General features: G+C 45.7%; 1 protein-coding gene across 1 annotated transcript in view; it reads left to right on the top strand.

The window, feature by feature from the left end:
* The first annotated feature begins 352 nt into the window (after window positions 1–352).
* The window catches only part of ADAMTS3 (ADAM metallopeptidase with thrombospondin type 1 motif 3), a 131,651-nt gene continuing 111,215 nt past the window's right edge, over window positions 353–20,788 (top strand). Inside the window, exons 1-3 of the mRNA XM_053404496.1 lie at window positions 353–948; window positions 5,638–5,665; window positions 13,076–13,482. Coding sequence (XP_053260471.1) covers window positions 880–948; window positions 5,638–5,665; window positions 13,076–13,482 — 504 coding nt within the window. The 5' untranslated portion in view covers window positions 353–879. The remainder of the gene's footprint in view (window positions 949–5,637; window positions 5,666–13,075; window positions 13,483–20,788) is intronic.

Below are 20,788 nucleotides of genomic sequence, written 5' to 3'. Positions count from 1 at the left end.
TCAAGGTAAGCAATGCTGAGCGAGGTGCTCCAAAGGTGAGACTTCGGATAAAGCTTCTCCCTCCATCTGCAGTTTCACGGGTCTCCTCGACTCCCGCGCCGTGCGCTCTCAGGCACCGGCCGGCCCGCGCTCTTTCCGCTAGCTTGCGCCTGGCGCAGCTCAGCTGTGCGCCCCTGCTCCGGAGCGCCGGTGCCCGCGCTCCAGTCCGAGCGCAGCCAAAGGCGCTTCCCGCCTCGCCAGAGCGTGGATGTCTCTGGCTGGAGAGGTGGAGCGTGGCCAAGAGGGGCGGACTCCCGAGCGGTGGCTTTATTAGCGCGCCCAGCAGGTTACAATGAGAGGAGCTGGCGAAAGAGGAGGCTGTGCGCTCTCGCCCTTTCCCGGCCGCCTAGGAAGAGACCTCGCGCAGCGGGAGAGGGGAAGGAAGGAAGGAAGGAAGGGGATCTTCAAAGAGGGCTTGTCCGTGCCTCCAGGCAGGAGTCGCCCACCCTTCTCCCCCGCCTCCTCCGCCCTCCTTGGCTTTCTCCGCCCCTCGCCACGGCTCTGCCTCTCCTCCGGCGCGGCGAAGGAGCTGCTTTGCGAGAGAGCGCGGGCTGCCAGCCGGGACGGGAGCGCGCGCGCTGCGGGCTGTGCAAAGCGCCAAAGAGGACCATCAGGGAATTCTCCCTCCGGCTCCTTGAAATAAATACATTAAAATTGCCCGTTTCTTTTTTTTTCCCATTCAGAAGTGCAATTTTTCATTCCGCACCCCACCCCACCCCGCAACATTTTACTTACATTTATTTATTTTATTTTTTAAAAAAGTGCATATATAGGCTGTCCTATATCCATCATCCACCATCCATCCTTTTTTTTCCCCCCTTTCGAGAAACTCACTTCGGGATGATTCTCCTGTCATTGTGCTTCACAGCAGCGGCTCTGATGCAGTTGAAGACTTCAGCTGACGAACAAGTAAGTCCATGAATATCCCAAGAAACCTGCGGAACAACGCACATCCCTTCCACCAACACCTCCATCTACTACTAATTACTATCATTTATTTATTACTTTCTTTATTACTTGATTGATTGAAGGTGATGGTGGGAAGACTTTGTTGTTCCTTTCCAAACTCCGTTCTTCCTGGTGGCTTTTTATAAACCCACTTTCTTCAGCCACCTCCCCCCCCCTTCAAAAAAAGAAAAAGAAAAACGTTTTGATTGTGTGATGATATCCCTGGCTCCTGCATGGAATTACTGCTTGGCAAAGCAGCCCAGAATTGCCTTAAGGTTCTAATTTGTAGCGTAATAGAAGAACTTTGTTTGTTTCCAACTTTCTCTTTTGCTAACACGGCTTCCTCTCTCTTTTCTTTTCCGTGTGTGCGAGTGTGTGTGTGTGTAACGGATTGGCTTGTGAGTATTAAATTGCAAGATTCTTAGCAGCTATTCCTCAGCAGCCCAAGGTGAAGAGGCTGCTGTGCAGATTAACTGCTGTCCTCTAGCCTGGGGGACGGAGTCAGCGGGTGATGGGGATGTTCTTATTCGTCTCTCTGGGGCGAGCGTGTGCGTGTGAAAGCGTTCATTCCGTGTGCAATTCCGCAGGTGGGAGGGGGGCTTCTCTTACAAGAGCCCCTCCGTGGCTCCCGTTCTCTTCACTGTGGCTTGCGCAAGAGAACTCCCCCATTGAATACTTTCCCTCTGTTAGGGAGTTATGATGCCTTTGGGATCCGTCAAGTAGAGACCAAGGCTGAATATCTTTTAGCGTGGCAGTGCCTGACCTTCGGAACTCCCTGCCTATTGACAGCAGGCAGAATCCCTTTCTGTACTCTTTTCAGCTCCTGTTTAAAACGCTTTTGCTTAGACAAGCCTACCCGGACACGTGGAAGCTGAGATTTAAACACAAGCCTTTTTAGTCTATTGTTGGTTTTAATTATATTTCTGTATGTTTTAATACCTGTTTTTAACACTCTTTCACTGGCAGTTTTCTAACTGCTTAGAGGTTTTTTTGTTTTCCTTTTTGCAATCAAGTGGCATATACAGTTCATTCAAATAAATAAATAGCAGCTTACCAAAGGTCTGGGACCCAATTTAGGCAAGGATCCTAAGCTCACGTACCTGAGAGTCATCCCCATTGAATTCAATAGGACTTACATCTGAGCAGTCATGGTTTGGCGTGTAATGTTGGTTGTGCTTAGAGTAGCCCAACTGAAATCCATGAGACTGTAAGGCATTGCTTATCTTTTTTTTTAAAAAAAAATGTGCACACACTAGGTTGGATCTCAATGTGCAGTACTCATACTCTGGGTAGACCCATTGAAGCCAATGGAACTTCAGTACTCTAAGTATGACACAGTGGAGATGCACTCCAGTGTTTGCACAAATAATAAAATAATTGATTCCTCGCCCCAGTGTAACAAAACCTGGAGACATTGCCATGGAAGAATGAGGAAATCCCAATGAAATAACAGTGGCAAGAAAAACTGATGAGTTATGCAGAGTTGGCTAAACTGACATATAAATTGCAGGATAAGAACAACTGTGGCTTTAAGGAAGAATGGGAGCTTTTTTCCAAGTTATTTAAAAAGACAACAAAATGAACTGGACTCCTTGGCAGGTTTTGAATAAACATGCACAAATTTATTGGTTGATAACATGTTAGATAGATAATGCAAGGATATCTAAAATTTTATAACATGCAGAGAATAATACGTGGTGAGAAATCAGAGACAGGAGCTGAGGGAAGTCTTGGGGGGGATGGAAGGGGGGAATAATGTATGTGATTATATGGTTTGATAATTTGTTATGTTGAGATTGCTAATAAAAAAATATATTTTAAACAAAACAAAACTTGGAGACATTGCCCATGGACAGAGATATACAGACCTGAGCAAACAGGTCATCCCACCTGCCCCAAGGCTGGCACAGGATTTGTTTTCCCCAGGAGGGAAATGGTCCAAAGAAGTCATCATTTCTTGGGAGATGTTTGTATCCTTAGCTTACTAGTACAGCCACCAGAGGTCAGAGAGCATCCTCACTAGAAGGTGAGATGCCCCTGGGCGGCCCAGGTTGGTTCCATTGTAAAACGCATTCAACACATTCCTCTTCTTTGTGCTTGGGAAGCATGGATGAACCTTTGCAACCTGACTCTTCATTTCCTCTTCCCATCTTTCATGGAATGGTTTTAATTTTTTTTATTGAAAAAAGCTCATTCAAGTCAAAGGGCTCCTCTTCCCACCCATCTGAGAATCCTTGCAATTTTCTCACAGGCTCTTTTCAGTTACAGCTGATACTTAAGAACATCCGAACAGCCCTACTATATCAATTCCAAGGTCCATCTAGTTTAGCATCCTATTCTCACAGTCACCAACCAGATCACAGAATCATAGAAATGTAGAGCTGGAAGGGATCCCCTCCGAAAATGCAACACGGCGTTCCACATCACGTGTGACATCGCTCACACTATGTGCTGATGTGTGATATCGCAAGTCCATGTTATGGCGGCAGACACCCACAATCCTGGGGGCGAGATGGAGCCCTGCCCCAGACTGTACTTTTGCTAGTTGCTGTTAATTTTCTTTGTGGGCCCACATACATTCCTGAACTTGGGTTTCTTCCCCTGCAAGTTGGTTGCTGTGAATGCAAATAGGTATGAGATGCAACAGACTTTCAGATTTGCTATGATAATAAAGCCGTCGCTTCCCAGAAACTCATTTCCCTCCCTCTCTTTGCCATCATCTTTGATCAAATAGGTTTTGCAGTCTTTTTGAATCACTCTCCGCACCTGCAAAACCTGTTCGTTCAGAGATCTAACTGTACTTCCTTTCTCTGCTAGCTCAGTTCCAGGGCTGAAAAAAAAGAGAGACTGACACTTGTCTTGGTTTCTTTGGCTTTGTGTCCCTGGAGAGTTGTCAGGATTCATGTTTGCTTGTTCCCCCTACACCATCCCTCAGGAATCGTGGGTTTAATTAGCTCTTAAAGTATTTCTTCAGCCACCAGACTCTAATTTTTTGGCGCAGCACTGCAGCATTACAGAATGGCCCATTCAGAAATCTGGGTTTATTAGCTCAAGCTGTTTATGTGAAACTTATTATTTATGGAGTCTTATTAGTGCATTGGGGGACAGCTGTTTATTCACTTAAGGGCAGCACCATTCCTGGATGTGGGGCAGTGGGGGGGGGGCGTTGCGGAAGGCAGGAGGAGGTAGAACAGTGTAGGATAAGCTGGCTAGACCAACTAGTTTGTCCTTTGCAAACATAGCAACTGCTCTGAAGCATGGCTCCTCAGTGGACAAAAATAGTATATTTCTGAATACAAATTGCTAGGGACATTGGTGATTGGAAACTGGTAGGGCAGAAGTTTGGGAGGCCAACAGTAGATGGCGCCAAAGCCAGTGGTTGGTGAAGCAAGAGCCAGAGATGGGTAGAGCCATCTAATTCTGGTCTGGTTCCCACCATCCTCTTTGGTGAGTTCCATGGGTGCGAAACTGAGACTGAGGAAGAGGAAGCTGATGGCCGTCCCCTGGACTGAGACAGGTGAGGGCTAGCTGAGGACAGACTGAGGCTGGTGGGGAGCTAGGGGTGAAAACAGGCAACAAGTAGCTCAGTCAGGAGAGCAGGAGGCTCTTAATCTCAGGGTTGTGGGTTCGAGTCCCACGTCAGGCAAAAGATTCATGCATTACAGGGGGTTGGACTAGATGGCCCCTCATGTTCCCCTCTAACTCTACAATTCTGTGATTCTATCACCTTTTTTCTTCTTCTCTCTGCTTGGTGAGATTTGCTTGGTCCCTGCTGGAATCAATGCTGAGCTAAATGGCCCTTACTTATTCCAGCACCTGGGTGCCCTTGCTTTGTTACTTTTCCAGAAACATACACTGACTATCTTCATCATGATCAGAAGCAAAGTAGCATTAGCATCATCCCACCCACTCATCCGCAAAAAAAGTTTCCTGGTCCAATTCAAAGTGCTTCTTCTTGCCTAATAAAGCAGGGGCGTGGGATGTGTGTACCTCCAGATCTTGTTGAACTACAACTCCCATCCAATCTGTCTCATTGGCTGTGCTGGCTGGGGGCTAATGGAAGTTGAAGTCCAGCAACAGCTAGAGAGGAGCACGTTTTCCATCCCCTAAGTGGCTTGGGGCTAGGACATCTGAAGGGCTGCTTCCATTGCATCCTACTCTGAGGTTCTTTTGAGGTTCCCACCATCGAAATAGGCTAGACTGGTGCTCTTGCAAGCGACAGGGCCTTTTCTGTGACAGCCCCTTCAAGACCCCGATTATGGAACTCCTTTTTTGAAGTTCTATTTATGTATTAGATTGATCTCCTGCCTTTCCTCCAAGGAGACCAAGGTTTCGTACCTGGTTCTCCCCCTTCCTCATTTTATCCTGAGAGGCGGTAATTGGCCCTAGTGAGCCTTTTGGCTGAGTTGGGGGGCGGGTTGAACTCTGGTCCCCCAGATTATGGTCCAGTAGTCTAACCACACTACACCCTGCTGGTGATTTGATTGTTGGACTATTGATTTGGTTTCACTGTTTTGACACTCTTCTGTCATTTAATATCAGTTCAATAATTTTTTTGTATGTAAACCGCTTGGACTGCCTGAGTGCCAAAAGTTGATCTATATGTGAGTATAGTGAATGAATAAAACAAATTATTGTTTATTTTTCCAGGCTGCTAAAGAAGACGTTATTCAAACAGGTAAGACCATTCAGTTGTATCTTGTTTGTGGTTTGTATATAAAATACTACTACTACTACTACTACCTACTATTGTTACGACTTTATTATTTATATGCCACCCATCTAGCTAAGTTGCCTCAGCCACTCTGGGCAGCTTCCAACAAAATATTAAAACACAAACTCAAAATATTAAACACAAGATAGAACTATTTACCACTAATATATCTTTATCACCCTGTGAGACTACACACACACACACACACACACACACACACACACACACACACCACACACCACACACACACTAAATAAATTGCCATGTAGTTGATATTTGACCCCAGTTGCCAAGTAATAGTGATACTTGTTGGAACCGTGTCAGTCTACTATGTATGGATGGATGGAAGGCAGGTGAGAAAACCAGGGGGAAAATATCTTCTTCTTCTTCTTTGGTGATCACTCGTAGCTGAGTAAGATTGTCTTCCATAAACACGGTTTTAACAATGAGTCCGTAAGTGACTGTGGAGGTCAGTTCTGGATCCACACGTCCTTCCACAGTGGGGACATTGGTTACGGGTGGGAGTTGATCACGGTGTGGATTTGCCAAGCGTGCCTTCCTCTTAGCATGTTTCTCCCTTACGTCCTGAGTTTGAGTGTCTTCAAAGCCCATGATCCCTTTGGTAACAGCTGTTGTGTGCAGCTATTAACCAAATGAAAAACAACAAAGCCAGTGGACCCGATGGGATGCCTGCCGAAATCTTCAAAGTGGGCAGAATTGAACTCATCAAAAAAATCTGGGAAAGAGAAGAAATTCCAGCAGACTTTAGAGATGCCAAAATTATCAATCTCTTTTAAAAAAGGTGACAGAACTGGTTGTGGAATATTATACATATACAGGAAATGATTGGCCATCTTATCACAATGAAAACTTTACAAATTCTCCACCCCTATAGCTCAGCCTGGACACTGAGGTCCACCTCAGAGGGCCTTCTGGCGGTTCCCTCACTGTGAGAAGTGAAGTTACAAGGAACCAGACAGAGGGCCTTCTTGGCAGTGGCACCCACCCTGTGGAACACCCTCCCAGCTGATGTCAAGGAGATAAATAACTATACAACTTTCAGAAGACATCTTTTAGAAACCCTGTATCAGGAAGTTGCTAATGTTTGAGGTTTTATTATGTTTTTATGTGAGTGACCCTGCCAGATGGGTGGGGAATAATAATAATAATAATAATAATAATAATAATAATAATAATAATACAGCTACCTGTATTTAAACCTGAATGCTGGGCTGGCTGGCCTTTGGCCTGATCCCACAATCTCTTCTGATGTTCTTATGTAATTATGGGCAGGCAGACTGAGTCCAGTGCCTTGGGGTCCTTCTCCGCCTAGGGAAACGCTCAAAAGATGTAGCTCTGGTGGCTCCTGACACAAGGCAGCTGTGCTCAGAGCTGGGGGCTCTCACTTCCAGCCTTGGCAGCTGTCAACACTATTGCAGAGCTGTGTGTGGGCAGACGAGCTAACGAAATGCCTATGGGCTTGTAACAGAGGCTCTCGTAACCGTTTCTTAATTTCCCTCCATGTGTGAATCTGGCATCTTGTTTTCCACGTAGCAGGAAAGAAAATGCTCCTGAAATGTCTGTGGATTTTTCAGATTCGTATTCATTCAGCGCTTGCCAACTGGAAACCGTATCGTCTTGGGGCAGTGGGGAGGGGGGGCAAGATGAGTTGCCAAGTCAGCCAGTCCTTGAAAACTAAATCTCTGGTGCCTTTGACCCCTTAATACGGAGGTTCAAACCTGTTCGGTGACTCTTCTAGCAGGCAAAATCTCGCATCCCGAACACTTCAAAAGGCTGCCTCAAAGCTTTTGCGATCTCTTTCTGTGACCTTTCGCTCTGAGCTCTTCTCCAGTTTGACAGCTCAGCTCCTCGTATTCTTAGGTGGCCTCGGAGCAAAAAGGACCAGTTTTCTGAAGCGTTATGGTCCTACGACAAGGATGGGCAATTGACAGAAACACAATCCAGCTGTCTTAAAAGGGAACTGGACAAAACATAGTCCTTCCTTGGCTGCAAGTCACAACAGCTAAATTTGGGCCATCATATTCAGAGGTTATATGCCATGGATAGGGGTGTTAAATAATTCTGATGCAAACAGGAATGGAAATTGCCATGTTTTTTTCTTTATGGTCCTGTGGCATTTTTCCACATTTGCACAAATTTCTCCTAGCATACACATTTTTGCATGCAACTTCATTTGAGATACACCTTTTTAAATGTGATGTTCCCAATATAACACATTTCCTTTGTAAGTATTTGCATCTTTACTCATTCTTTCCCACAATGTAGACAATTTTGTGAGCATTCTTTGACTGGCAAGCTGCATCACAAAATTCAGGGAAGTGCAAATTTGGGAGGAAAGTGCAAATTCAGTAGATTCGCATTCACATTCTAAATGAACCAATTTTCTCCTCCATTGCTAATCACCCACAACAAGTCCCTGTAAACAAATAGGCACATATATTTTTTCCCTTTTCCTGAGAGCACCCATAGTCTGTGGCTAAATGTCAGTGGAGTGCGGTGAAATATTTTGTAGAGGTGAAATTAGGGCCAGAGGCACCACATTGCAAGGGCAATGGGGTAGGGTGTGTGTGATGTAATGATGTCCTGATGTTGCGCACATGAACATTGTGCCTCCCTAAGCCAGGCAGAAGCTTCCTGGGCTTTGGGAAGGAGACACCAGGGGAACATTCAGAGGACTAGAATGGTCCCCTTGGCCCACTGACCGCACACCCCTGTTTAATGTGTGTGCTCCCCTTTGCAATGCACCTGTCTACACATGCTCCATCAATGTGACACTCTTACTGGTAAATGGTTGTGTGTGTTTTGAAGCACCAATATGCTCGGCAATACACAAGCAGGGGCATGGTCCCCTGCCCCAAGGAGCTTACAGCAGCTGCACCATTAGGGTGATTGGGGCGCTACCGCATCGACCTCAGTCTGTCCTCACTCAGTCCTCACTTCTCTGCCTTCTTATCCACAGTCAGGGAGTGTCTCTGACTGGTCTTGTATCTGGATTATCTTCCTGTTGGTCTCTATGCTTCTCGCCCTAGCAATACCAGCCACCACTGGCCTACAGTCATCCAGTGAATGTGATTATGGCACCTTGCCATCTGGGAGGGAGGGATTTGCATGGCAAAAGTAGACTTCTAGGCATCCAAACTGAAGAATATATATATATATATATATATATATATATATATATATATATATATATCCCCCAATATATATATAGGCTGAATTATGGAGCTGCATCTTTCATGCTCATATATAATTTAAAGCAAAGAGCAATTCTCATGCATCATCCGATGACATATTGCTAACAATAAAAAAACACACGTATTTTTAGCTCTTGCGGATAGGGAAGAAACAATCTTGGATGTGTGCAGGGTAGTTTGTGTTGCAAAGCCCTTTTGGCTCAGCCCTCTCGGCTCTCTCATTCTGAATGGCATGTGGAGCCGGGAGGTGATAGAATTCTGATAACACTGACGAGTTTCTGACAAGATCTTGGCTTTCGAACTTCGCGGGATGACATTGGCCAGCTGCCTTTAGGAGGGGCCTTGTGAAGCTTCCCTGATGACTCCCTGTAGGCCGAACCAGACATACTGGGGTGATAAATGAGACCCTTTTAAGTTCTGAATCAACGGGGGAATTTTAAGTGGCCCCTTGGGAGTTGTCATCTCTGGCTGAACAGGGAAATGTACTTCCAGAACTATTAGGCTATTAGATTTCATAGATTTCTCTCTCTCTCCCTCTCTCTCTCTCTCGTCCAATCTAAACATGCTTACATTTTTAAAATTAATATTTTACTAAGAGAATTTCATATATATATATATATATATATATATATATATATATATATAGTGAGAAAAAATGAAAGAAAGAAAAAGTAATTAGGAATGGAAAAATGCAATTGCATGTTTAACATGTTTACATTAGGAGTAAAAAGGTAAAGGTACCCCTGACAATTAGGCCCAGTCACAGACGACTCTGGGGTTGCGTGCTCATCTCGCTCTATAGGCCGAGGGAGCCAGCGTTTGTCCGCAGACATCTTCCGGGTCATGTGGCCAGCATGACTAAGCCACTTCTGGTGAACCAGAGCAGCGCACGGAAACACCGTTTACCTTCCTACCGGAGCGGTACCTATTTATCTACTTGCACTTTTTAGTGTGCTTTCGAACTGCTAGGTTGGCAGGAGCAGGGACCAAGCAACGGAAGCTCACCCCATCGCGGGGATTCGAACCGCCAACCTTCTCATCGGCAAGCCCTAGGCTCTGTGGTTTAGATTGCAGCGCCACCTGCGTCCCTTACATTAGGAGTACATCCTGCTTATTTTATTGGGACTTACTGCCAAGAAAAGGATGCATAGGATAGCCTTATGTGTCTGTGTGCCACATTGTGTGATTGGTTGTGCAGGTCAGGGCTTCCTTGCCCTCCAATGTTTTATTCAAGTTGGCACCAAGTTGGTAGCCAAAGTGGTGTAACAAGAACTGAAGAAGAGCCTGATGGATCCAGCCAATGGCCCCTCTCATCCAACATCCTGTTCTCACAGTGACCACCTGGATCCCTGTGGGGAACCTGCAAGCAGGACCCAAGGACAAGATCTATTCCCTTTCTTGCAGTTTCCAGCAACGTTGCTGGCTCCAGCTTTGGAGGTGGAGCATAGCCATAGGTGCTGGTTCTGACCTTTAAAACCCTTCATGGCCTAGGACCCTTGTACCTACGGGACCGCTTCTCCTGGTATGCCCTGCAGAGGACCTTAAGGTCCATAAATAGTGAGGTCCAGGGCCCTAAGGAAGTCAGATTAGCCTCAACCAGAGCCAGGGCCTTTTCAACACTGGCTCTGGCTTGGTGGAACGCTCTGTCTCATGAGACCAGGGCCCTGCGGGCTCGTGTTATGAGAGTTCTCGTGTTATGAGAGACCATGAGTTGCGATGAGCTCTAATAACGTGAATGAGATCACACATGCAAGTTAACTCCAGTAAGGTTGATGGGATCGACTTGGGTGGTCCAGCAGACCTGATTTCTTGACTTTTTTTTTTGCTCCCTCTGGGAATTCTGCTAAAAAGTTGTTACACTTAAAAAAAACAAACGCCTTCCTTTTGCTTAATTATATGTTTTGGAATGCTTCCTTATGAGAATATGATGTGCTTTCTTGAGCAAAACCTTACAACGTAACCGTTTTGCAACTGTAGCAGAAATGAGGAGCCTGAGAAACAAAATCAGGACAATTTTAAAATCCCTTATGCTGCACTCTGGAGTACTTACTTGGCTCTTCCACTGGAATCAATGGCTGCTTCCAAGTTTAAAAACTTGTGCGTAAGCATTTTCACTATTATCTTCTTCTTCCCCCTTTTTACTATTATTGGCTATTAGCAGAGCTCCTAATAAGCTAAAGAGGATGTGCTGGAACTGATGTGTGGGAGAGAATGAAGAGGGGGGAAATACTGTTTTCCACCACCAATGGATGGAATTGCATTTCCATAGACTGTAGACTCTGGAAAAGGGACAAAGGAAGTCAGCTGAGAAGCCTGGATGTCTTCAGAGTTTAAGCATGCCACATTTAATTTTAATTGCCTTTGGCTACTTAAAGGGGGGGGGGACGTGCAACAGCCTTCCATTTCTATGTTTATGGATCTTGGGAAGCTCTCTGCTGACTGCAAACAATCCTGCAGGCGTCTCCTTCTCTCCTATTTAGTCTCACCTGCTCACACGTAGTTGGTTCTGCTCCTTGAAGAGCTGGCTTTCTTCCCTTCTCCCCGCATGCTGAAATGTGGGGAGATGGTTACAGGACTTGCAAAAAGATGTTTTTGAACTGTAGCTGAAAGGCTGGAACTAACCATCATCCTAAAGGGAAATGTCTATACAGGGGACTCCCTCTGCTACTACTCATCCAGTGAGTTTTTTTGGGTTTTTTAATGCATTCAATGCTGGCAAATCAGATCACTCTTGTTTATGCTAACTGTGTCATTTGAAAAGTATTGTGTTTGTGGCAGTGGCGGACCTGGGGGTCTCAAATTTCAGCAGCACTCTGTGCAACAGCAAAATTTGGCACCCCATCACAGTCGCCACCCAGACACCATGGGGAAACCAGCAAGCGGAATTCAGGAACAAGAACACACACTTCTTCTGAGTTTCCCAGCATTTAGGTTGGTGGCCATTGCTGCCTGCTGTAGAAATGAGTCCCATAGTTTAACTATGTGCTTGATTGACGTCTTTCCATAGGTAGTGAATTGGCTGTAGTGGGTAAAGGATGATGATGATGATAATTTATTTCTCACCGCCCATCTGGCTGGGCTTCCCCAGCCACTCTGGGACGCTTCCAACAAAATATTAAAAATACAGTAATGCATCAAACATTGAAAGCTTACCTAAAGCAGGGCTGCCTTCAGATGTCTTCTAAAAGTCAGGTAGTTGTTTATCTCTTTGACATCTGGTGAGAGGGCATTCCACAGGGCGGGTGCCACTACCGAGAAGGCCCTCTGCCTGGTTCCCTGTAACTTGGCTTCTCACAGTGAGGGAACCGCCAGAATGCCATCGGCTCTTGAACTCAGTGTCCAGGCTGAACGATGGGGGTGGAGACGCTCCTTCAGGTATACTGGACCAAGGCCGTTTAGGGCTTTAAAGGTCAGCACCAACACTTTGAATTGTGCTCAGAAACATACTGGGAACCAATGTAGGTCTTTCAAGACCAGTGTTATGTGGTCTTGGCAGCTGCTCTCAGTCACCAGTCAAGCTGCCGCATTCTGGATTAATTGTAGTTTCCGGGTCACCTTCAAAGGTAGCCCCACATAGAGCACATTGCAATAGTCCAAGCGGGAAATAACTAGAGCATGCACCACTCTGGCGAGACAGTCCGCAGGCAGATAGAGTCTCAGCCTGCGTACCAGATGGAGCTGGTAAACAGCTGTCCTGGACACAGAATTGACATGCGCCTCCATGGACAGCTGTGAGTCCAAATGACTCCCAGGCTGTGTACCTGGTCCTTCAGGGGCACAGTTACCCCATTCAGGACCAGGGAGTCCCCCACACCCACCTGCCTCCTGTCCCCCCAAAATAGTACTTCTGTCTTGTCTGGATTCAACCTCAATCTGTTAGCTGCCATCCATCCTCCAACCGCCTCCATACACCGCCTCCAACCGCCTCCTGATGGACTAGATGTCATGGATGCTTTTAGCTGAGATTCCTGCATTGCAGGAGGTTCGACTAGATGGCCCAGGGGGTCCATTCCAAGTCTACAATTCTGTGATTCTATGATTCAAAGTCTTTGAACTGATCCAAAAGGGTTCTTCTTATGATGCTATGAAGGGCAATATTGATGGCTGTGTCTGCTCCATTTGACATTGATATAAATGCTGCCTTTTTTCTTTTTAACAGAAACATCAGAACACAAGCTAAGGCAGTATGTCTTAGCAACCCCGATCAGCACCAGAGCCGACGGAAGTTACATCTCCCATAGAGTTTCTGCAAGCCATTCAAGAAGAGCCGTGAGAGATGTATCGGCAAGCCCCAAGCAACTATATTTCAATGTATCTGCATTTGGAAGGGAATTCCATCTTAGACTGAGGCCTAACACTCATCTAATAGCTCCCGGGGCGGTGGTGGAGTGGTACGAAGACTCTGTAGAAACAAGAAACGGAACTGACGGCATTGGCCTGGGTCAGAGTGGGACTGTCTCCGAAAGAATATGGAAAAAAGAATCTTTATCGACCAACTGTGCTTATGTTGGAGATCTTGTGGATATCCCAAGCGCTTCAGTTGCTATTAGCAACTGCGATGGTCTGGTAAGATATGCTTTTGGTTACTGATAGTGTCAATATTTGTGGTTGTTTCTGTCACAAACATCATCAGTAACTCATAATAGCTTAAAGGATGCTTCCTTCCCCACAGATCTTCTCAGGTGCTGAGATCGGCAGAGGGGGCCCTCTTGGTAGTTCCCCCACCCTCAGAGACTCAGGGGGTGGCATCCCCTGGGAGAGGCTTCTCTGTGGTGGCCCCTAAGCTGTGGAACTCCATCCCCACAGAGATGCACCCAGCACCTTAAATTTACAGCTTCTGCCAAATGCTGAAGACACACTTCTTTACCTTGGTTTTTAACACTTGTGATGTTTCCTTTTTTAGAACCCACCTTATTTCTATGGTTGTTAAGTTGTTCTAAATTACCGTATTTTTTGCACCATAACACTCACTTTTTTCCTCCTAGAAAGTAAGGGGAAATGTCTGTGCGTGTTATGGAGTGAATGCCTACAGATGGCGGGGGGATCTGCTGCAGTCGTGAGCAGAGGATCCATGGTTCCCCTTCCTTCCCTCCTCCGTGGCTTGCATTGAAACAGCAAAGCGGGAGAAGAGCCGCTGAGTGGGGAGGAGAGAGGGACAGAGAGCCTGCTTGCTTTAAAGGAGCAAAGCAGGAGAGGAGAGGAGCCTTCTCCCCTTATACCCCTCTTCTGCATTATTAGCAGCATCCTTCTCCACCCACCCCACGCGTGTTCCTTGTCCCTTGAGTGCTTTCCCTTCCCTCCCCACTTAAAACATGGTTACAAAGCACGGATCCACATGGATCCTCAGGATTTTTGCATTGGGCTACCCCAAACTCAATGTCAGATCACATGTCTGTAGCCACAGCATGAACCACAAAAATCATACATCCACTGTTTCGTTTAGAATATTTTTTTCTTGTTTTCCTCCTCTAAAAACTATGTGCGTGTTATGGTCGGGTGCGTGTTATAGAGCGAAAAATACGGTACTTTTAATATTGCATTATGATGTTGTTGGACCACGGCTCCCATCATCCATAACCACTCTTCCTGCTAGCTAGGGATGATGGGAATTGTAGTCCAACAACAGCTGGGGACCCACGTTTGAGAAATACTGTACTGGGGCCTTAGGGTGAAGGACGGGCAAGAAATAAATATACAAATTTGGAATATTTTCCAAATGGGATGGGGGAATGTTTCTCTGTGTTGTAACTCTTTATGTTTAGCTATTTGCATTCAAATACATGAAGCTTCCTTGCTTCAGTGAACATGACAGTTGCTCTTCAGTGTTTTGGGTTACCCAGGATCCTTTTCACTGGTGAGGCTAGAGGTCAAGGGCCCCTCCCCTCTTCTCTGCCCTTCTTCCAAAGCAGGGGTGGTGAACCTGACCCCCCCCTCCTCAGATGTTTTTGGACTCCAACTCCCATAAGCCACAACCAGCAACAAGGATGGGATTTTTAGTAGAGGTCCACAGGTTCTCCACCACTGTATCTACAGAGTCCAGAGTCACTTGCATATCACTTTTACGTTTGGTCTGCCATGCAAACAAAACTCAGGGGACCAAGCCTACTCACCTTCAGCAGTCGTGCTTCATTATGGGATAAGACAATTAAATTTGTCTGCACCATTCTGTGTCCTTTGCAGTGCACCATGGGAGATGGATGTAGCTTTGATTCAAAATCTCAGTTCACGTCAAGATGACAGCTTCCCTCTTGGTTGATTTAGCGCTGGAATCTGTCGGGTCTCCTGGAAGAGATCCTGGCGGTGGTGGGGAACTGGTGTGGTGTAGTGGTTAGAGTGTTTGGTTAGGACTGGAGAAATGGAAGTTCAAATCCTGCACAAACTTTGAGCCAGTGACTATTTTTCAGTGTAGCTTATGTCAGAGGCTTATTGTGAGAATGAAATGGAGTGAGAAAATCCTTGAGCTCATTGGGGTGTGTATAAATAAATAAGCAGGAGACCATGTGAGTGGGTATTTAGAAAACTTGAATGGTTATGGTGGCCCATATCAGGAAAGCGGAGCTGTGCACGGACCCCTGATATATGAATTGGGTCAATTCATTCAGTGTCACCCAGGGGACTTTCACCTTGCACCGATCCATCCCTGAAGAAAGAGGGCAGGGCTAAAGGTTTTTTAAACCCTATTTTAACATAGAGTTGAAACACTGGGTTTCAAAAAGGTTGGGTGGGGATGCCTTAGCTCCATACAGGAGTTGATTCTCAAGTCCAATAGTTCTTAAGCAGAAGGATCCAATCCTGCACAGTATGGATCGCAGCTCCTTTGTGAACCAAGGATGTTTAAACTCAATTCGAATGATGCCTGGCTCCATTTAATAGTCCATTTCGGCTCAGTATTCAGGCCTCTGGTGAATCCAGCACACAGCCATCCTGGAAAAGCTGTCACAAAAGACAGATAATGATATTAAAGTGTGCAGTTAGTCTGAATGGTTCCATGAGGTTTCATTGCATCCAAATTTGTCAGTCTTGTCCTTGCTAGTACTTATGAAACAGTAATGCATTTGCATTATTGTTGTTCTTCATTTTAAAGTGATAATAATATTTGTCATTGAAGTTGAGGGTCGATGTGTTTTTTTGTTAACATTTGGTGCTCAGTCTTGGAATGCCCTTTCTCAGTCCTTCAGTACCTATTGCAAAACCTATTTATTTATTTATTTATTTATTTATTTATTTATTTATTTATTTAAAAACCAACCTTATGAAAATTCATCAGTATTTGAATGCAAATCTCTCTGAATAGACACTTATCTCTATGCAATTTTGACTAGTATGTGCATTTTTGCAAAGCAATTTCCACTAACATCACCTGAATTTTTGTTTGTTATTCCCCTCAATATATGCACTTTTATGCACACATTACCTCAGTAGATGTGTTTTTGCACACATTACTTGGCTGGAGAAGTGAACTACAAAATGGGCGTATGTGCTAATTCTGAAGGACCACTTTGTTCCAGTGCATGTTTAGTTTCAGAATGAGTGCAATTCCTCCCTCGTCCCTAGGGATAAGTTTCAAAAGGACCTGAGAATTAGCTGATGGGGAGGTAGGTGCTGATACTATCAGGGAACCTGGAGTCCTCCCAGACCTTCAGTTTCAATATTCTCTCTCTCTCTCTCTCTCTCTCTCTCTCTCTGATTTTGCATTTTTAGAATGGCAACATTGGACAATGAGCAAGGTAGCTACATAATTCCTTTACTTTTCAGGTCAGCCTTGGTTATCATGGCCCCCTGGACTGAATCCTTAGAGGCCACATACCTTTTTTCCATAGGTGTGCATTGCTGGATAGCAATACCAAGCCATGCCTCGCCTGCGAGATCCCTGACTGTGTGTTGCAACCAGGAAAATGCTTTGCAAGCTCAATTTGCAAAGCTGATTTGTGCAAGTCCCTTCAAAACCAAACACGAACATTGTTGCTGGGGATGTACATGGGCTGCTCTGCTTGAGCAATATCTTGGAACGAGAGAGTGGACCTTTGGCAGGGTCTAAGCATTTGGGAATCTCGTAATGTAGAAAGTCAGTCCTGTCTTTAAAGCGGACGCAAAACAGAGGGCAGCTGAGGTGAGAGAAAATGAGGGTCAAATGACAAGACAGTGAGAGGAACAATAAAGGCACCAGAAAAATATGCAATTAGTCGAACCATCTGAAATAATGAAACCGCAGATGATCAAAACATGTTAATTCTGCATGCTTTTTCATCTCTTATAGTTTGGAGCCCAATCAAGGGCCATTCATGACATTTGTTGCTCAGCAATGCGCAAACTGCAGATTGGGAGCGTAGCAATTTGTGTGCTGGAAAAGAACTTAAGAAGAGCCCTCCTAGATCAGGCCAAAGACCCCATCCGGTCCAGTGTCCGATTCCTAGAATGGTCATCCATATGCTTCTTGAAAGCCCATCAGCAAAAACCCAGGAGCGACAGCACTGTCACCAGGCGTGCCAACTCCTAGGGGCAGAGGGGTCTTTGGCGCCCTCTATGTTGAGGAACGGAGGAGGCTGGGCGTGCTTAGGTTCAATGGTTGGCTCCTCCTGAGCATGAGAGAAGAAGCCACACCATGCCAGGCTCTGCATTCAGCCTCCTCCCGACGATGCGAAATCCTGCATTGTCTGTATTACGTCACAAGAGCACACCTTGTGCCGTCCCCCAATCTTGGGTGCAAGACAGTATCTCTGACTCTCACCACTTGTAACTCCAAGCAACTGTTATTCAGAGGCATATTACCCCTGACAGCACAGGCAGAACATGGTCTTTGTGTCTTGTAGCCACTGCCATCTAGGAGAACAGGACTATTTCTAATCCTCTTTAAAAGCCAGCCAAGTTGGGAGCCCTCGTTACCTCCTGTGAGAGCAAGCTTCATAGTTAAACTGTTATTTATTGTTGTTTTCAGTGCCGTCTTTAGCATATGTGGCACCGGGGTCCAAAAAACTGCCCAGTGCCCCCAATTGCAGAAAGATCGGGGATTTGTTTCATTAAAAGCATTTCAAAACCACTTCGCAGTTCGAAAACCTCAAAGCGGCATACGTCATGTGCGTTATAATGGCAATATCCATTAAAGCAAACAGAAAACATACCAATTAAACAACAGCATAAAAGCATGGGGAAGCAAATGAAACAGAGATTCATGGGTTTCAGCCACATAAACAAAGGTCCAATCTCGTAGGTCAGGGGAAGGCTGGGAGCCACGATACGTCTTTGCAAGATGACTGGAGCAACTGATAGCTGCTGCTTTAGGTGTGGCAGAGGGAACTGGCAACAGCAGAAAATGGCCCTTCTCGGGTCACCACTGTATGATATTCTGTAAGGCATGGGGCCCTGAGCAGAATTTCCCTGGATGATCTAAGTCAGTGGTTCTCAACCTGTGGGTCCCCAGATGTTGTTGGACTGCAACTCCCATCATCCCTGAGCTCTGGCCTTGCTAGCTAGGGGTGATGGGAGTTGTAGTTCAACAACATCTCGGGACCCAAGGTTGAGAAAGGCTGATCTAAGTGATCCTACAGATCTATACAGGGGCAGTTGGTCAGGATATTGTTTCTGCTAGAGAGAGAGAGAGAGAGAGAGAGAGAGAGAGAGAGAGAGAGGCAGTCTCTCATGGGTCCATTTTATAAAAATGAAAAATGCAGAAGACATGCCAACAGTGTCCCAGTGATAACAGCTTTCCTGGCATTAAGTTGCTGCTGAATCCCAGATTTGTGTTTGTGTGTGTGTTGTGTTCTGCTAGAACTCAGTTATTACCCAGAGTATGTGCAACTGACATTTTAGAAGGAAGGTGGGGGCAAGAATTGCAGAACTGGCTTTAGACGAAGACTCTCCTTCCTATCTTTTGGCTGACGTCTGCTAGCTGGTGGCCCAATATTGATCCGATAAAGAGCCAACAAATCAATATGTTAATTGAATCCTGTGGTCATTCCAGCATCGATTCAGAATCCACTCAGCTCCCCAGAAGCATCTTGATGAATAGTTTATTGTTACTAGAATCCATCTTTTTGAAACGAATGTCTTGTTAGTCTTCCTCTCCCTCTAGTTTTTGGCTCAAAGTGTTTGCTGAGACAGCTTAGCTCACCACTGTATTTCGAAGTTTATGCTCGCTTTGTCCTGTTCGGTTTCAGCTCACTGGGGAACGTTTTCCAACCTGAGGGCCACTCTCCTGTCTGGGCAGGCTTCTGAGGGCCACATACCAATGGTGGGTGTGGCCAGAGGCAAAAGCGGGTGGGGACAAGTGTAATTTTGTGCAATCTACATGCGCTCACACACCTTTCTCCCTCTCCGCCAGCCAAGGAAACAAAAGGCCTGTTTGCAGTTCAAGGACACATTCCAGCTGGGCAAGAGGATAGCTTAGTGCAGGCTTGGGCAAACTCGGCCCTCCAGATGCTTTGAGACTACAATTCCCATCATCCCTGACCACTGGTCCTGTTAGCTAGGGATGATGGGAGTTGTAGTCCCAAAACATCTGGAGGGCCAAGTTTGTCTATGACTGGCTTAGTGGGTAGGGCATGAGATTCTCAATCTCAGGGTTGTGGGTTCAAGCTTCATGTTGGGCGAAAGATCCCTTTGTTGCAGGGGGTTGGACTAGATGACCCCATGGTCCCTTCAAATGCTATGATTCTAAAACCACTTTTAGTACAAAGCAAGTGCCAATGCTGGCGTGTGGCCAGTGGAATCTTTAGCATATGCACTTCCAGGGTGCAAAGATCTGCCCAGTGCCCCCAAGTCTGACAAGTGCTGCTGTTGTGAATGACAAGCACCGCCGCTGGCGCATCACGTCTTTGGTAAATGAGCGCACAAAGTCGAAAGTCCTTTAGTGAAACAGTAGGTATACATTTCGGTAATACCTAGGTATAACACCGGTCTTGAAATACCTACACTGGTTCCCAGTACGTTTCTGAGCACAATTCAAATTATTGGTGCTGACCTTTAAAGCCCTAAATGGCCTTGGCCCAGTATACCTGAAGGTGCGTCTCCACCTCCATCGTTCAGCCTGGACACTGAGATCCAGCGCCAAGGGCCTTCTGGCGGTTCCCTCACTGCGAGAAGCCAAGTTACAGGGAGCCAGGCAGAGGGCCTTCTCGGTAGTGGCACCCGCCCTGTGGAATGCCCTCCCACCAGATGTCAAAGAGAACAACAACTACCAGACTTTTAGAAAACATCTGAAGGCAGCCCTGTTTAGGGAAGCTTTTAATACTTAATAGGTTATTGTATTTTGGTGTTCTGTTGGAAGCCGCCCAGAGTGGCTGGGGAAATCCAGCCAGATGGGTGGGGTATAAATAAATTATTATTATTATTATTATTATTATTATTATTATTATTATTATTAATTATTATTATTATTTCTAGCTTGATGAAAATTATTTATTATTTTATTATTTATTTTTATTATTTATTATTTCATAACAGGTAGACAGTTAAGAGCTTAGGCGGCTTCAGCGACGGGTGCCTGGCGCCCTCCAGAATTCGGCGCCTGGGTGCCCTACACCCCTTGCACCCCCGGGTAAAGACGGCCCTGCATGTGGCCTGGCTAGAGAAAGAGAAGCTTGGAGATCTTCTTTCACCCACTCTCTGCATGAGGTTTCCTCAGCCTTGTTGTTTGATTATAAATTGCTTTCTGGTGGCACTTTTGGAGAGTCTGCAGTGCAGTGTTACAGTTCCTTTCAAATTAATTAGACTAAGTGTGCTGACTGGTCATTTTGCTTCCTAAGTGAATAATGCTGGCAAGAATTAAAAGTTACAAGTCTGCCCCCCTCCCCCCGTGAAGCTAACTCGGTGGGGACAAGCAGAAGAGGAAAAGAGATGTCAGGAAATACATCTTCTGGAGCCTGCTAAATTTCAA

This window comes from Podarcis raffonei, chromosome 9 (assembly GCF_027172205.1).
Source record: "Podarcis raffonei isolate rPodRaf1 chromosome 9, rPodRaf1.pri, whole genome shotgun sequence".
NCBI classification, from domain to species: Eukaryota; Metazoa; Chordata; class Lepidosauria; order Squamata; family Lacertidae; genus Podarcis; species Podarcis raffonei.
The sequence above is the reverse complement of the archived record's forward strand: the minus strand, read 5'-3'. Positions and strand labels throughout refer to the sequence as shown.